The sequence below is a fragment of the Sus scrofa genome, chromosome 7 (assembly GCF_054392235.1).
Source record: "Sus scrofa isolate SSC_HxYL_T2T_F1_AM1 chromosome 7, Sscrofa_HxYL_maternal_Yorkshire_Landrace_v2.0, whole genome shotgun sequence".
Lineage (NCBI taxonomy): Eukaryota > Metazoa > Chordata > Mammalia > Artiodactyla > Suidae > Sus > Sus scrofa.
The window spans coordinates 115073258-115092079 of record NC_139389.1 but is presented as its reverse complement, the minus strand read 5'-3'; the positions used below and the strand labels follow the sequence as shown (position 1 = coordinate 115092079).

General features: G+C 35.6%; 1 protein-coding gene and 1 non-coding gene across 3 annotated transcripts in view; both read left to right on the top strand.

Annotated features, from left to right (window-relative positions):
• GTF2A1 (general transcription factor IIA subunit 1) overlaps positions 1-18822 on the top strand; it is a 46004-nt gene that overhangs the window by 1728 nt on the left and 25454 nt on the right. For both annotated transcript variants that reach the window (XR_014811240.1, XM_021099583.2), the window contains exons 2-4: positions 2478-2579; positions 13020-13224; positions 15068-15132. Coding sequence is in view for 1 of the 2 variants with exons in the window: in XM_021099583.2 (XP_020955242.1) it covers positions 2478-2579; positions 13020-13224; positions 15068-15132 (372 nt within the window). In the remaining variant the exon portion in view is untranslated. The remainder of the gene's footprint in view (positions 1-2477; positions 2580-13019; positions 13225-15067; positions 15133-18822) is intronic.
• On the top strand, positions 14087-14230 carry LOC146401870 (small nucleolar RNA SNORA79). The gene has a single exon (XR_014811736.1). It is a non-coding gene; the product is annotated as a small nucleolar RNA SNORA79 (small nucleolar RNA).

Sequence of the window (18822 nt, the reverse complement as noted above, 5' to 3'; positions counted from 1 at the left end):
TGTCCCTTTTTATTTTGTGTTTTGTTTTTAAAGAGAATTTTAGCTTAGATGTCTTAATTGTTCCTGTATTGAGAAGATGCATGCATTATTTTTTTTTGTTTTTTGTTTGTTTTTGAAAAGCTTTAGGCATTACCTGTTAGCTGTAGAGGATTTGATTTTGGTAGTGCTTTGTTTATCAAGTATTCAGGGAATGTTAGACTATAGCTCGTAATACTTCATTATTTTTCCTATAATAAATATTTGAGACACGAAGCTTTTCAAAGTAGATAAGTATCTAAAGCTTTGACATAGGACCTCCTGTCAACAATACGTGTATGTATGGGATATTATGAATAATGTGAGAAGGCTTAGTGCAAACTGGGTATTCAAAAATTAAAATTCTAAGTAGACGGTATTTTCATTTATTTGCATGGTAATATGGTATCCAATATAGATATTAATCCAGTTTATTTTCCAATATTGTACTAGAGTCTCAAACTTTTGAAGAAACCCTTTAATCATTAGCTTATGCCACTGATGGCCCTTTAATTAAAGTTTCAAAGTTTGGACTATCTTGTTTTTGAAAAACAGGACAAACCTAGATTACTATGTATTTCATAAAAGACAAAAACTTTGGCTCAAGTAAAATAAAGTTTAGCATTTTAAATGAACTTGCTTAGTTCACATAGTGCCTATGTATTCACATATTTTTAATAACATCAGTATTTTGGACACTTTTTAAATTAATGAGCAATCCTGAATTACTCTTTATGCGTATACTTCTGAAGAATACACATTTCCCTTCCTTCAGCTGTAGTGCATGTGAATCTCTGTGGTCACTTTGCAAGTTAATTAAAGCACCTAGGCAAACTCTTAAAGTAAGATTGATTCATTAAGTAGGGAGTTCCAGAGGAAAGCACATTGTACCTATAAATGTGTGGATCACCAAGCAGATATTTTTAGGGGTGACTGACTTCAGAAACACTAAAACAGCATCTAGTTTGCTGAAAAAATAATTTATATCATCAATATAAGATTTATACTACTAATTTAAAATTATACTGGGGCTTTATAATGCCTTGGTTTAAATATATATATATATATATTTTTGTAATTCAGTAGTTGAATTACCATAGATAAAGTGATATCCATAGTCATATAGACTTTCCTCATTATGGAATCAGTGTTGAAATAAGGAGGCACTATAGAGATGCAGATTTTACACATGAATAATTTTATTCACAGAGGCAGATTTGGAAAAATAAAAAAGGAAGTTAGTGAATGGAACAGCAAAGGTGAGAACCTAGGTACATGAATTGTTTTTCTTTGGTGATGAAAGGGCACAAGTAGTTTTTAATAGTCGAGGTAGGTTGTATGGAGGAACTTACTATTTGTATTGTTGACTAGATAAGGACGGATTTTCTTAGAGGTTTCCCCCTATGATAACTGTATTGCTGATAGAAATGCTAATGAAACGTTTATTTCTGTTTGAGGTTTGCTTATGAGAGCAATCCCTTGGTTTTATTTTAACTTAAGCAAGATATAAAACACAAATAATGACAAAGAATTAGAAGAAAAAGGCTTTTAGCTCTGTATAATAATAGATAGGATTTATAACAAGGTCACTCTGGTTTTATACTCTAACAGGCAAACTTCCTTTTGTCTGTCATGTTAAAAATAATTCCTGTCTCTTACCTTTTGGTTTTAAAAAACTATGTGCTTTTGAAAGTGCTTTCACATCTATTCTCGTTTTATTTTTCTGGCAGCCTTGTAAAAGCAAGCTCCCCTACCAGTAATGCCAACAATAATAACTGCGATGATAATAACAATAATTTGAAAATAAACACTGAGGCTGTTCATGATTCAGTTCTGTAGCATCATCTGGGCAGTAGTAGAAGGAGAGAAATCCTGGAAAAGAGATCATTGTTCCTGAGACCTTGAGACCTGTTATTATAGATACATTGAACAACCTAATGTTATAATTTAAAGGTACAGACTGGGTAACAAAAATAAAAATTAGGTGATTTTTGATTTTGAATACTCATTAGGTTGCAGATTACCAGGCACATGATCACGGGACACAAGGTTTTCTCAAGTCTAAGACAGTGGTAATGTTAAAGAGATGTAACAGTAGTTAAACCAAGCAAGGAATAATAACCAGACATAGCAACCCATAAAACTGTATGGTTGGATAATGTTAAGTGTTTTGACTATAACAACATTGGAAATTGTATGGACCTTGTATGGGTAGTGATCTCCTGTGTATGAATTGTTTTATTAAAACACGCAGTCATTAAAAAACTCATTTTAACTAAGACAAATGGTATTTATTGGAATGGCCATGTCTTTAAAGTTATATTTTCTAAAATAAGTTTTATAGAGTTGGAAAAATGATCATTGTATTACATTTAATTTGTTTTGAATTTGTGAAAACGTGTTGTATATTTTAACATGTGAAAAGCAATCTTTTTCAATAGTCTTTTATTTTCCTTTTAAAGCCTAAATTATACAGATCTGTGATCGAAGATGTTATTAATGATGTGAGAGACATCTTTTTGGATGATGGAGTCGATGAACAAGTTCTGATGGAACTAAAAACTGTGAGTTTGCCTTTTTTTTTTTTTGTCTTTTTGCCTTTTTTTTCTAGGACCACTCCCGTGGCATATGGAGGTTCCCAGGCTAGGGGTCCAATCGGAGCTGTAGCCGCTGGCCTATGCCAGAGCCACAGCAACGCGGGATCCGAGCTGCGTCTTCAACCTACACCACAGCTCACAACAACGCCGGATCCTTAACCCACTGAGCAAGGCCAGGAATTGAACTTGCAACCTCATGGTTCCGAGTCAGATTCGTTAACCACTGTGCCACGACGGGAACTCCAAGTTTACCTCTTTTTTTAAAAACAGTCTCTTCAGCCAGAGACTATAATCCATAATTTTTCCATATGATGACCATTTGACTTTGTCACAAGAGGCAGTATAGTTAAATGAAGGGTACTGGTTTTAAATCTTATCTCTACCATCCATTCTTTCTCTGACCGTAGGCAAACTACTTATATTTCAGTTTCTTTATATGTGAGATGGTAATTACTACTACTTAGCTTTTAAGTCTGTTTTGAGGGTTAAATGTATATATAAAAATGCTTAGCACAGTGCTTGGCAATAGTATTAGCTATTATTAATGGACAGTTAGCATCCATTTATGGTGTAATTACTTGAATAAGTCCTTAATAACAGAATTTCACGTTTTGGAGTCCAATTCTCTTTGTAGACCAAAAATTGTGTTTATAATATATGCTGCTTTGGAACGGCTTTTCTGTCTCTTAGATTTACTTGGGTTTAAGCAGAAATATTTAGATACTTTATTATTTAGCATTTGTGTTTTCTTGCTGATGACTCATGAAATTGGGGAACATTTTTGCCTTACTGCCCATAACGGTGGTTCTCAAAATATGGTCCGTGGAATTCCCCATAGGCTCTTTCAGGGGGTCCTTGAAGTGGGACAAATGCCCAAGTCTGAATAATCATAGTATGTGTGTCATATTTCCAGTAAAAATTGTGTTCCTTGAAAAAAGTGGCCAGTTACCCTTGCAATTCAGATGCCAAGTGCTTTTCCTTGGGATGACTTATGTGCAGCAAAAGTACTTCATGTATGCTGCCCATTTTGATGCACTGAATATTAAGATGATGTTTACTTGGGAGTTCCTGTTGTGGCTCAGCAGTAGTGAACCCAACTAGTATCCATGAGGATGGGGGTTCAATCCCTGGCCTTGCTCAGTGGGTTAAAGATCCCGCATTACCATGAGCTGTGGGTTAGGTCGTGGATATGGCTCAGATCTGGCATTGCTGTGGTTGTGGTGTAGGCTGGCACCTACAGCTCTGACCCCTAGCCTGGGAACTTCCATATGCCATGGGTGCAGCCCTAAAAAGATTTTTTTTTAAAAAAAAGGATGTTTACTTGAAGGTCAAGATGAGATCAGTGTTAATATTAAGACATGCAATAGTTTGATATTCTATAATAAAATGTATTAAAATTTGGAATACATGCATACTACACTGAACTCATATTTTCCACATGACTAATGCATGATGTTACAGAATCCCTCCAAAGTAAAAGATAAATTAATGGATTTTATTCTCAGAGTATGAAAAGTTAATTGGTATATGGTTTCAGATTGTACATTGCAGCTAACTTTTAAGAAAACATCACTTAAAATGCTTTTTCCTTTCCCAACTACTTAGCTGTGGGAAGGCAGATTTTCTTCATATACCACAACTAAAAGTGAATGCAGAAACAGAGACATGAATCCAGATATTTTCTTTTAAGCCATTTCTCACTGGGTTTAGTTGGAAGATACAGTTATTTTTATTAAAAATATTTATGTTAATGGAGTTCCTCTAGTGGCGCAGCAGAAAAAAATCCGACTCTATGAGGATCTGGGCTCAATCCCTGGCTTCATTTGGTGGGTCGGGGATCCGGCGTTGTTGTGAGCTGTGGGGTAGGTTGCAGACATAGCTCAGACCCTGTGTTGCTTTGGCTGTGGTGTAGGCTGGCAGCTATAGCTCTGATTCAACCCCTAGCCTGGGAACTTCCATATACTGTGAGTGTAGCCTTTAAAAAAAAAAAAATATATATATATATATATATATATTTATGTTAACACATAGTGGATACTTCGTTATATTTAAATGTTAGTTAAACATATTTTTAAAACCTTATTTGTAATTCATACAAATTTTCGATTTTCAGTAAATCGAATTGAGGTCCTCATTAATTTGTAAAAATTAATTTGTGAAAATGATAAAGGATCCTGAGACCAAAAAGTTTTAAAACTACTGGCTTCAAATTTGGGAACTGAGCTCCTTTACAGCTATGTACAAATAAGTAATCACAGTTAGTGAATGCTAAGGAACATTTGTTGTGGTCTTATTTATCCATTCAACATAGGTGTGGGGGCTGCAATTTAGCAACTTACTATTTTAAATAAAGCAAATCTTACGTGTATTGTGAGCTTACAGTAAGATTCTGCCCCTGTGAGGAAGGAAAATAATACAGGTTCGATTGAGATAAGGAAGTGTTTACCTTGAGAGAAATGTAATGGTTACTGAAAGTGAGGAGTAGGTATCTAAAAATCCAAGTGAAGGAATGCCAAGTCTGAGACATAAGTTGGAAGAACAGCAATATAAACTACTCGGACACATAAAGTATATCTCAGGGATATGGATAAGAATGATCTTATTTTGATTCCTTAGTATTACATGAAGTGAATATTTTACAAATTGTGTTACACTCTTATAATGGCTGTCCTGTAGTTCTGTGACCTTATGTAGAAGGTATAGCATTTTTAGGTATAAAAAGTCAGTCTCAAAGACTTTAATTTACCCTAGGTCAATCCAGGTTGTTATTTGCTCTCACTTTTTATCAGGTCTAGAATTGACTGTGTCTTACTTGACCCAGTAGAATGAGCTGTCTTTGAATCCAAATAGCTCTGTCTGCATTTTTGTTACAAATGACTATATGTATGTATATCATATGTATACAAGTATGTGTATATATACTATATAAAAGTAATATATATGTTTTATAGGTTATGCACTGATTTTTTGGTGCGTGTTTAATGCTTGGTTTTATATGACAAAAAAAGTGACTTTTTCAAGTTCAAATCAGAGCCTCTACCACAAGGCCTGGCTTATGTGGTTGGCATTCAGTAAATATTCAACTAAATAGGTTAATAACAAATGTGCTCCAGAATCTAACTGAATAAAGTAGTTTAATTTTTTTTTTTTTTTAATGGAGCATACTCTTCAGTTCTGGGTTTTAGTTGAAATTAAATCTAAAACTGTAAGACTAAAATGAGTATATGTTATTTTAATTCTCTGTACTAAATTTCTTCAGGATCTCATTAAAGTTCCCAGAATGTGCCCTAGTTTTAACAGTTTGACAGCCAACACTATCCAATAGAACTTTCTGTGGTGATGAAAGTGTTCTGTGTTTGTGCTCTCCAGTATCGTAACTACTAGCCACATGTGACTGTTAAGCACTTGAAATATGGTGAGTGAAACTAAAGAACTGAATTTTTATTTAATTATAATTTCATTTTAAATCACCACATGTGACTGGTGGCTATTGTATTGGACCCCATAGATTTGGATATTCTTGATAATGAAAACTTAACAGTAATTTCATATTTTATGATTTATAAAGAACTTTGTCAGTAGCTCCATCCCCTTTCTCACCATTTTACGGTGTTTCACAAACTTAACAAAAGCCTCCATATGGCTGTGAAGGATACTTTGGTATATTAGATTATGAATTAAGATGACAAATGAAAGTGCCTGTTATTTGGAATTTAAATAAATAATGCAGGAAGGAAGGTGATTTTAAAAAATTCATTCTAGAAGTTCCCTCATGGCTCAGTGGGTTAGGGGTCTGGCGTTGTTGCTCCTGTGGCTCTGGGTACAACTGTGATGTGGCCTTCATCCCTGGCCTGGGAACTTCTGCATGCCATGGGCATGGCGGGAAAAAAAAAAAAAATTCAACCTGATTCTTGAGGTTATCTCTTAATATTATAGGTCTCCTTTAATGTATGAACTATGGGAGATAGAAAAGACGCATAAAACATAGTCTTGCTCTTTTTTTTTTTTTTCTAATTAAAGTTTAATTGATCTATGGCATTCTAGTGCTGGGTGGACAACATAGTGATTCAGTATTTATACATTACAAAATGATCACAACTCGATTTTCAGTAAATCTATGTTTGAATGTAAATTGTGTTTTGGATTGGGAATGAGAGTCTCTTTTTCAAAGTAAGTGATAAAATTATTCTGATCTCTAAACTGTCAGACCCACCTATATACTAACAAACAGCAAGTACTATGGGAGATAGACTACATGGCCTCTCTTCTTAATGAAACAAAATGAGAGGAATTCCTCAATTTGAGACAAATCTATCTTTTCTCAGCCTTGGCACTACTGACATTTTGGACCTGTTAATTTTTTTTGTTGTAGAAGGCTGTCCTATTTTTTGTAGGATATTAGCAGCATAGCTGCTCTCTGCCCACTAGATGCCAGTAGCACCCCTTAGTTCCAGTAACCAAAAATGTCTCCAGACATTGCCAGATGTCCCTGAGGGAGAAAGGGCAAAACCATCCCTGATTAAGAACCACTATTCTAAATATGCTCTGGTTGTATATAAACAACTCAGACCATAAGTTGAACAATGATCCATTATTCTACTTTATTTGCCCTTAGGGAAAGCTCTGTATCATTTCTAGAGAGCTCCAAAATGCAGTTATCTTATGTTTTATCCAGGTGGTAGGTGTTTTTTGTGAAAGTAGGAGAGTTGTTCAGAATCTGTAGCCCCTACTACCAGGAAACAGTAGATCTGGTCACATTTTATAGATCAAAAATAGATTCAGGAGTTCCCTTGAGTGGCGCAGCGGAAACAAATCTGACTAGGAACCATGAGGTTGTGGTTTGATTCCCGGCCTTGTTCAGTGGGTTAAGGATCCAGCATTGCTGTGAGCTGTGATATAGGTCGCAGACGCGGCTCACATCCCGTGTGGCTGTGGCTGTGGCATAGGCCGGCAGCTACAGCTCTGATTCAACCTCTAGCCTGGGAATCTCCATATGCTGTGGGTGTGGCCCTAAAAAAGCAAAAAAAAAAAAAAAGAAGATTCAGCAAGAATATGCTTTGGCAGATAATTTAACAAGTGGTAGAGACTTGAACCTAGGCCTTTTGTCTCCAAATAAGAGAGGTACCAGAGTTGTGACTAAACCTGCTTTGATGCCAGCAGTGCAGTTTTTAGAGATTGGAAATTTGGACCAGAGCTGTGAGGCAAGTGAGGGCTTAGGGTCCAAAAGAGTTTTTAAATTTAAAGGATATTTACTCTTCACTTTCAGGGTTCAGCCCTGTCTGGGAATACTAGAGTCAGATTGCCTGTATTATGCTGTGGTTTTGCCTGCTATTCATTGGTGATCTTGGATAAGATACCTAACTTTTTGTTCCTCATGTTCATTTTCTATAAAAAGGAGATAATGTCTGTTTTAAAGGATTTTTGTGAAAAATGAGTCAGTACATGTAAAATACTTAACAGGTACATGTTAATAATTCAGTATTGGGGAGTTCCTGTCGTGGCGCAGTGGTTAACGAATCCAACTAGGAACCATGAGGTTGCGGGTTCGGTCCCTGCCCTTGCTCAGTGGGTTAACGATCCAGCGTTGCCGTGAGCTGTGGTGTAGGTTGCAGACGCGGCTCGGATCCTGCGTTGCTGTGGCTCTGGCGTAGGCCAGTGGCTACAGCTCCGATTCAACCCCTAGCCTGGGAACCTCCATATGCCGCGGGAGCGGCCCAAGAAATAGCAACAACAACAACGAACAAAAGACAAAAAGACAAAAAAAAAAAAATTCAGTATTGGTCTAGTAAACATGATGTGCAGATGAGTATCAAATGAGTATCTGAATCCCCAAATAGAACAGAAAATGAGTTTTCTCCATGTGTAATTTCAGAGACCTGGCAAAGATTGCTAAAGTGGTCCTGCCAGAAATAAACAAAATAATTGCTGTGGTGTTGGGGAAGAAAGTACTATAAAAATGAGAAAAGAATTCTTCCTGTTTTCTAAAATAACTAAAATAACAATTCAGTATTTTTGGTAATCTTCAGGAGTATTAATATGATTACTATTGTTAAAACAGTATTACATTTTTTTGGTTTGTTTCTCTTTATGTTTGTACCTGCTGGGTATGGAAGTTCCTGGGCTAGGGGTGGAATCAGAGCTGCAGCTCCAGCCGATGCTACATCCATGGCAGCATCAGATTCAAGCTATATCTGTGACTTCTGCTGCAGCTTGCTGCAATTCCAGATTCTTAACCCACTGAGTGGGGCGAGGGATTGAACCTGCATCCTCTTGTAGTCAGGTTCTTAATCTGCTGAGCTACAACGGAAACTCCAGCTTTACATTATTTGATATTATAAGCTTAACACTAAATATTTGTAATACCCTGTAAATAAAGAGTAATTCTGCTTCAGATATTGGTGGCATCTTTATAGAGAAACACTACCATAGAAAGCAATAGTTTCTCTTCTTTGAAATTAATATTGAATTTCTGATAAGTTCTTAGTCTTTTTGTTAGCTCCTGAATAAGAGTCTTTGCCCTGAAGAAGTTTGTACTTTGATAGAGAAGTTAGACTTAGTGTAAAAAGTGTACCAACAGAAATATCTCTAAGGTATAAAGGCAGTGAGTGATTTCTTTGAGGCTTTGTGACTTTGTATTTGCATTCTTTGGGGAATTGTGTGGGAAGGCTGCCAGTCATAAGGAGTGTTTACTAAGGTTCAGATATGAGATATGTATGCTGTATTCAGGGAATTACAAGTAGTTTGGAAACTAGAGTGCAAGTTATAGTAGCAGTTAGAGAAGCTAATATAATACTGTGTTAAGGAGCTTGGTCTTTAAGAAGGATTTTTGGGATACTAGTTAAAAGTCAGAATTTTGGACTTCTGCTGCAGAGTCTTAGTTGATAGGTGTATAGTCTGACATCTAAAAATTTTGATTGCATTTACCAAAAAAAAAAAAATCTAAATTTGTTTAATAATGTACTAATGGGTTCCATCTGCAGTTTGGATAGTATTGGTTTAGATCTTAAAGCAGCAGTTCTCATTTTAGCATGCATGATGATAACCTGAACAGGTTATTAAAACAAATTCTTGCTCCACCTCCCAGTTACTGATTCAGCGTGAGGCCTGAGAATAAGTATGTCTTACAAGTTCCCAGGTGATACTGATGTGATAGGCCCATGATCACATTTTGAGGACCACTGTTAAGTTGATAAATGAGGGAAACAAGGTTCCACTAAAATGTAGGCTCTGTTAAGGGCAAGGATTTCTTTCAGATTTGTTCACTGTATGTTCTCAATACCACTACTAACAGTGTCTAACATATATGAGATACTCACTAATTATTTGTAGAATGTATGATTGATGCAAGGAGCTCAATTAGTTTAGTCATTAACACTTTTTAAGTAATACTGTTGGGAGGAAAGGACTTAACCAGGGACATAATAGTGGGGATAGATTGGAATAATGCTTTGGAAGGGAAATTGATAGTAATGGTTGGATATTGGGGAAAGATTCTGACTCATAGATCTTTGACTTGAAGGCTAGGTGAGTAGTGGTACACAATAGTTAGCACATGATATGCATTCATTAATATTTGCCATTATCATGGAAGCTTCATTCAAGTGATGGGTCGTCGTTGCAGTGGGTAGACCAACTGGAAGTGATAAAACTGATGCCTTAAATTGAGAAAATGATCATTTAAGGACCTGTTTCTTTTTCTTTTCTTTTGTTTTTTTGACTGCAGCTGTGGAACTGTTGATGTTCCTAGCTTAGGGATCAAACCTGCACTGCAGCTGTGGTAGTAGTATAGGTAGTTTGGGTGATAGACTATTTGGGAGGTTTACTATATAATACATTTAGAATGTACTTGGGGGTGTAGAGTGTATTTTATTCAGTGTGTAAGCCTGTTTTGTACAGGATGAACCTGAGGTATTTTTAACCTGGGATTTGCAGAGACTAAGATTTATTAACTAGAGGTGAGTTTAGAAGTAATCTAGGAGTTCCCATCCTGACACAGTGGAAATGACTGGGAACCATGAGATTGTGGGTTCGATCCCTGGCCTTGCTCAGTGGGTTAGAGATCTGGCGTTGCCGTGAGCTGTGGTGTAGGTTGCACATGCAGCTCAGATCCAGAGTTGCTGTGCCTGTGAATTAGGCCAGCAGCTGTATCTCCGATTAGACCCCTAGCCTGCAAACCTCTATATGCTGGGGGTTCGGCCCTAAAAGGCAAAAAAAAAAAAAAAACAAAAAGAAAGAAGTAATCTAATTCAACTTGTTCCCTTTTTATTTTATTTTTAAAAATTATTTTAGGGTTTTTTGTTTGTTTGTTTGTTGGTCTCTTTGTCTTTTTACGGCCGAACCTGGGGCATATGGAACTGTAGCCACTGGCCTACGCAAGAGCCACAGCAATGTGGGAATCTGAGCCACATCTTCGACCTACACCACAGCTCACGGCAATGCCAGATCCTTAACCACTAAGTGAGGTCAGGGATCGAACCTGTGTCTTCATGGATGCTGTTCAGGTTCCCTAACCGCTGAGCCACGATGGGAACTCCTGTTCCCTTTTTAGATGAGTGAAATGCTTAAGAAAGATAAATAATTTGTCCACAAAGCTTATTAGTAGCCAGACTAGGACTAACTGGGTTCCTGACTTCTGATGAAATGCTCTATTACACGGTTAACACTACCACCACCACAATAATTATAACAACTAGCCTTTATTGATCATTGACTTTATGCCAGACTGTGATAAATGTTTTACATGGATATCTTAGTCCTCACAACCCATGAGATAGATATTGTTACTGTCTCTGTAAGAATGGTCTTCTGATGACCCTAAGTACCGAGCCTGCTAGGGGAATGGTTGCTTTGGAAAACTGACCTTTAGATTACTTTTTTTTTTTTTTTCTTTTTTCTTTTTTTTTTTTTAAGGGCCATATCCGTGGCATATGGAGGTTCTCAGGCTAGGGGCCCAGTCGGTGCTATTGCTGCTGGCCTATGCCACAGCAATGCAGGATCTGAGCTGCATCTGCAACCTACACCACAGCTCACAGCAACCCTGGATCCTTAACTCACTGAGCGAGGTCAGGGATCAAACCCAAAACCTTATGGTTCCTAGTCAGGTTCATTTCTGCTGTGCCATAATGGGAACTCCTAGATTACTTTTTCTTTAAGTCATTAGAGATGTGCTAGAATTAGCATGTAGATTTAGAATTTCTGGAACAGTTGGGAGTGTCAGGTGATTATAAAAATCCCTGTGAGTAAGGCAAAGGGAGCTTTTTTGAAGGATCTGACCGAAGCCTCAGGTTAGTTAGACAATATCCCAACAGCGGATCCTAGGGGAAAGTATGCATAGATCCTTGTGTACGGAAATGACTGAATTAAATTTTATTTGTATGTTTAAGGAATGGCTTATTATTTTCTTGGGCAATTTTTTATAAGGGCTCTATAGATTGAACACTATACATTCTTTGTAGAGGGGAGATGTGTTAGAAAAATGGAATGGTTGCAAATATTTTCTTTTCCTTCTTTTTTTTTTTTCTTTTTTCTTTTTCCTATGGCATTTGGAAGTTCCCAGGCTAGGGGTCGAATCAGAGATGCAGCATCAGGCCTACACCTCATCCACGGAAACACCTGATCTAAGCCAAATCTGTGATCTGTGCTGCACCTTGCAGTGACTGATTGAACCGGCATCCTCATGGACGCTATGTTGAGTTCTTGCCAAGCCACAGTAGGAACTCCTTCCTTCTTGCTTTTGCCCACTTTTGGTCTTTTTTTCCTTCATCATGGAAGCTGTCCTAGGGTGAGATGAGAAAACAGAAGTGGTTAAGCAAAAAAGGGTGGTCAATCCATGTCATTAATGAAAGAGGGGGGGAATTCCAAGAAGTGTGGAGGGTTGAGGATACCTCTGAAAGCATTTTAGGCATTGCTGTTTGTTTTTCCTATGTAAGATTGGACAAATAGAAAGGTGCATTTTTCTAACTTGAGGATTACCTCTATAATGTTTCTCATTGTTCAAGAAAAGATGAACTTATATTTTATATGTTATTTCAAATGGTTACAAAACAGATTTGCATAAAATAGTTACTGATGGATGTGATATTGAAAAGGGTGATCTTTGATTACTGACAAATTGCTTATGTGAAACTGCTTGGTAACTAAGGAATTACTATAGAAAGTTTGTTGAAGCTATAAAAAGCAACACAAAAATTATTACTCTTAAGTAGCAAAAATGAGGTTTGATACTTTAAAAATTGCTTTTCATTGTTGCATACACTGGGGTAAGAATTAGAGATTCCTAGATTTTGTGGTTTTATCTGTTTTGAAAATGGAAGAATTTAAGCAGACTAATAAAGTATGTCTTATCCATATGTCCAGAGTTATCTTCCCTGATGCTCACTTAAAAATTGTTAATGTTCTTTGCTGTAGTTATGGGAGAATAAACTAATGCAGTCTAGGGCAGTAGATGGATTTCATTCAGAAGAGCAGCAGCTCTTATTGCAAGTTCAACAGCAACATCAACCTCAGCAGCAGCAGCATCACCACCACCACCACCATCAGCAAGCTCAGCCACAACAGACAGTACCTCAGCAAGCACAGACCCAGCAGGTCCTTATTCCTGCATCACAGCAAGGTGAGACTGCATAATCCTACCTAACAACTCGGGAACGAAAGTTGTCATTTTCAAAGAAGAGACACACTCTTGGTTTCTCCTTTCTATTGGCTTAGGGGGTTGTATGTATGTGTGTGTTAGTATAAAATGTGGATCCTATTTGTGTAATAGTCATAAACAAGTAATTCACTAATAGCCTAAAATGACGTTCATATATATGTATTAATATTTTCTTTTGAGAAGGGTACATAGTGAATGGATTTCCTAAAATATAGTCAAAGCTGTAGAGGTTTATTTACTAAGGGTTTCATTATTTTATATGGTAGAATCATCCTTCTTTATGAAACTGATTTGTTCCTTTAAAGATATAGTTGAGTTTAGTTTTTAGAAATAAACATTGGAGGATTTTTGTAACTATACTTTGACAGTCTGAAATTCTAATTCCCTATTTAAGTCTAAATTGACTGAATTAGATTTCTTTTAAGTGGAGAGTGGATATATGACATCTTAGTTTATATTATGTGATTTAAAGATAAGACAAAACAAGTATTTATTGACTGTGTCTATAGTGCTTTGTACTGTGCAAGTCATTTTATAGATTTTATTTTATTCAAGCCTAATAGAGGCTCTGTGAAGTAGCTCTTAAACATCACAGCTGAGGAAAATCTGGGCCCTGAAAAGGCTAAGAATAAGAAGCTTGATCCATCACATGGAGTATTTTCTGTCATGACAAACATCAGTTCAGTTATAAAACTTCTAGGTATTTGAGTTTTGTAGGACTTAAAACTAATAGTGATGAATATTAGAAATACCTCTTTATTTTACTATTTATATTAAATAAGACATTATTTAGTTTTACTCTGTACCTTGCGTCAGTCTGTTTTGATGACCGTTCCTCCTATTGCCTTCAGGCCTGGCACTAGGATTTTAGGTTATCATAAATTAAAATTTGATTTTCTTCACTCAGAGAATATTAGGATAATGGGATTATCTATTTACTCTCTGAAATTTGCGGAATCAAACACTTTGTTCCTTTTATGCTTAATATGGCTGTAACTTATGATTTGTGTTTTTTTAAAAAATTGATGGAAATAATATAAGATTCTGGAAGCTGACAAAATAGTAGAAAAGGGCCGTGTAGATTAAAAGGAAACTATGTAGATTATAGCTTTTTGAGCTCACTCTGTTTTGTTTTTTTGTTTTTTTTTTTTCTTTTTTAGGGCCACATTTGCGGCATACGGGAGTTGCCAAGCTAGGGGTCGAATTGGAGCTATAGCTGCTGGCCTATACCACAGCCACAGCAACATGGGATCTGAGCCGCATCTGTGACCTACACCACAGCTCACAGCAATGCTAGATCTCTAACCCACTGAGCAAGGCCAGGGATCGAACCTGTATCCTCATGGATCCTAGTTGGTATCATTAACTACCAAGCCATGAAGGGAACTCCCTGAACTCACTCTTAATGTGTTAATAACACATTCCAACAGTAGTATCATTTTACTAATAAAACAGTTTGTATTTAGTTGGCAAAGAAATATTATATTTGAAAATGCTCAGTTTAAGAGTGCACAGGAATGTGTATGTTTAGGTGTTAGCTCATTACTTCGTGTTCTCAAGATCCCTTGTGTTCTTGGGTATTGGTACTCAAATCTTTTTTTTTAATTGCAGTTTTCTAGTACAAGGTGGGTATATCGAAGCTTTTATTTACTGTAGAAATTTATAACATTGACATATCAAATGGTTGAATGTATTTGCATGCAGAAAATGTGGGAAGCATGAAAAAAAGTTTTGGTATTATAGAGCATTCTTAGGAAACAGCTTCATGGTTCCTTGTTTTTATGTGTGCTTGTGTTTTTCATAGCTGCAGCACCACAAGTTATTGTTCCTGACTCTAAGCTGATACAGCATATGAACGCATCAAACATGGTGAGACTCAGAACATAACACTTTGCTTGGCTTTATTTATTCTAGCCCAAATTGTGATTATGCTTATATATTTTTTATGTAAACAATTTGAAGTTTTTTTAAGACTTGAGCAAAATACTTACACATTAAGGTTCATAAAATTATGCAGCTTTCTGTTGAAAATACCAAAAGGATGATGCTTTGTGCAGCTATTTTATCTTATGCTATTTTTTGAAAATAGATTTAGGAGACCTACCAAACATTACGCTAAGTATAGTTGTGTTTCAGAAGACCCATTAACTGCAAGAGGTTAGAAATGCTAAGAATTAATAGACCTTTAAAAAATGAAAAGTGAACTGTTGGGATATTTCAAGATAACTGTCTTTAAGATTAGACATTTACAGATTTTGCTGTGATTTAACCATAGCATAGTCAAATAAGTTTTATTTTTTATTTTATTTTTGCTTTTTAGAGCTTCACCTGTGGCACATGGAGGTTCCCAGGCTAGGGGTCTAATTGGAGCTACAGCTGCCGGCCTGCGCCACAGCCACAGAAACTCTGGAATCTGAGCCACATGTGCAACCAACACCACAGCAGCTCACAACAACGCTGGATCCTTGACCCACTGAGCAAGGCCAGGGATCGAACCCGCAACCTCATGGTTTCTAGTCAGATTCGTTTCCACTGCGCCACGACGGGAACTCCAAATAAGTTTTATTAAAATATGTAAATTGCTACTTGAAAATGCATTTTAACCAGTTGAGTTTATTAAATATTAGACTTTTGGTATTTCTAAGGGGTATCCATGAACTTTGTAAGTCCTCAAATTTTCAAATTTCACTTAGAACATATAATGTAGTATAACTGTAAAATTGAATGAAACCCCTCAGATCCTCAGAATATCCTTACCTGTGTCCCTAATAGGTTTTTTTTAAGTAAATCATAGTTATTCCAGCATTTTCTCATAAATTGCTTTTCTTCTGTTTAAAATACATAGTGATATCTCAACTCTTTCCGTTCTTAAATTCAGCCAAATATTTTTATTAGGTAAGAATCATTATTTTTTAAAAGATCTCTTAGTCTAGGGATGGTAGTGAGACTTTCTTTTCAGATCCAGTTGGTTTTTTTTTAAACAAAACAGTATTTTTAAAAATCAGTTATGAGCAATGAACAATAAACCTGAAAGCTCGTTTTTGTAATTTAAGCCATATAGGAAGTAGGGCTTACCTACTAGACAAATGACTTAATTATATATACTAGCCTTACAAGTGTGTGACTTTACAGAATTGCAAATTTCTTCATTGTAGTAGAAACTGGAATTTCTTTTTTCTTTATATGGCTGTATCTGTGGCATATGGAAGTTCCCAGCTAGGGGTTGAATAGAAACTGCAGCTGTGCCTATGCCACAGCCATAGCTACAGCAGTACTGGATCTGAGCTGCATCTTCAGCCTAGGCTATAGCTTGCAACAATGCCAGATCCTTAACCCAGTGAATGAAGCCAGGTATCGAACCTGTGTCCTCACGGAGACAGCATTGGGTCCTTAACCCACTAAGCCACAATGGGAACTCCTGAGATTGGAACTTTTAAGTTCATGGAGAATAAAGGATCTCTATTTATACTTCCATTTCAGGTTGCTAGAATGAGTTCTTTTGCATGAAAAATCATAAAAATTCCTTTACTGTCAATTCCCACAAGAATTTTTATTATTCAGAAAAACTCCATTTCAAGTCTAAGGCACCAAATTTTTTTTCAACTTCCACTCTTAAAAATGGTTCTCAATGTAGGATCCATATTGTAGTTGATTCTGTTGAAATTGTTTTCCTAGGGCATAACATGTATTATTTTAAAATAGAAAGTTTGGTAGAATTACTCATAGTAGGCATATCTAGCTTTGAAGAATTTTAAGTGTTGTAGGAGAGAATTTTGAATTAAAATTGTGTTTAAAGAGACTAGCAAAATTAGTGGCCCATCTCTTACTGATTTTTTATGTCTCCTTGATTCTAAAGAGCATATATATTTAAACATTATAGATCAGACTTCATTCAGTAAAACATATTAGCATTTATTTGTATTCCAGTATTTTACTTGTTTTCAGTCTATTTGCTCCATGAGTTTTTCATGTTCTAAAACGTAATAAGTATAGGCGCTTTACAAATAAATGTGTTTTGGGTTTTTGTTTGTTTTCATTATTCCTGATTCAGAGATAACCATTAAAAACAGATTTGGAAATTAACATATTGAAAATTAACTGTAGAAATTAACATATTGAAAAGTTCTCTAATTTCATAAGCATTTGGGAAAGTAGTAAGATATTTGATAGAACGCTATTTCAGGGAACTTATAAAACAGGATCTTTTACCAAACTAGTTTTACAGATTCTCTTTATGAAATTGTTACTCAAATGCATTATTCATGGTAGAGCTTTTTCAAAAACACAAGAAGAAATTTTCAGTAGACATTAATAACAGATGGTTTGTATATGATACATTGTAACAAACATTTACAGCAACTTGATTGTGCAGAGGAATACAGGTGGTTATTATGTCATGTATGCTATATAGAAAATACTTGGTCAGTTTGCTAGTAGAGGAAGATCTAGCGATCTTATAAAATGTGAATCATAAGTATTTAATATTTCTACATAATATTTCTCAGTAGTAAGTGGTAATATATTCCTTAGATTACCTTTCATTTGTCAATAGAAACAAGATTTATATAAATCTTTCATTTATTTTAAATAAATACAAAATCTGCATTTTATAAAGAGAAACTGGTGAGTTGTAGCAGGATTTGTGGGACATAGTGGGACTTGCAGGCTTAAGATATAGAGATCACTTAGGCCTGTCATGTGGCAACAGGGATATTTTCTTAGGGTGCTATGCTAGAGCCTAGCTAGATAGTTGTATCATTAACTCACTTGAGTATAATTTTTCAAGTTTTGTTGACTTCTGTGAGATTACCATCTCCAAAGCACAGTTATGTTTATTTCTTGAAACCTATTCAAATAGATTTCTAAAAATGAATGTTAGATTGAGTGTGTGAAGCTTGGTACCATAAAAAAGATTGAAGGAGGAGAGGGAGAAAACTATCTATATATAGTCATAGTGAGATACATGGAAATACTTTGAGCTCAATATTAAGAAGAAAAAAAGTAAAAATGTAGTGTAATTTTTCTGAAGGAAAGGGGGAGATGTCTCCAAACCAGCAAATCAAGTATAGTTTCATGTATATTTTTGTAATTTACATCAGATACTAACTCCATTTTAAAATGTAGAAATTAAGTTTTTGTGACTTACCTTAAGATTTTTAAGGTATTTCTTTGATATGTTTCACCTAGATTTAATGCCAGTATTGTCATCTTATGGCATCTTAGAAGAATTGCCAGCTAAGAATTGCAGTTTTTCTCTAGAGACTTGTTGATCATGGTATAAATTTAAAATATTAAGATTTCTCAAATGGAGATTCTTAAACTTTTGCAATAAGTATATTAATTTGACAATAAGAATTGAGAATAGGAAATAGAGTAAGAAAGAAAATAACGGAATGGATATTTTATTAATTGTACAGCATTGTTAGTGTGGATTAGATTTCCTTACGATATATTCCCCAGGAAAAAAACTTCCTAATTATTTTGTTTTACTTGAAATAATTTATTTAGGTTCTGTGGTCTTCATTATACCATCTTATAAGATAGGATTTGGTCTTACTG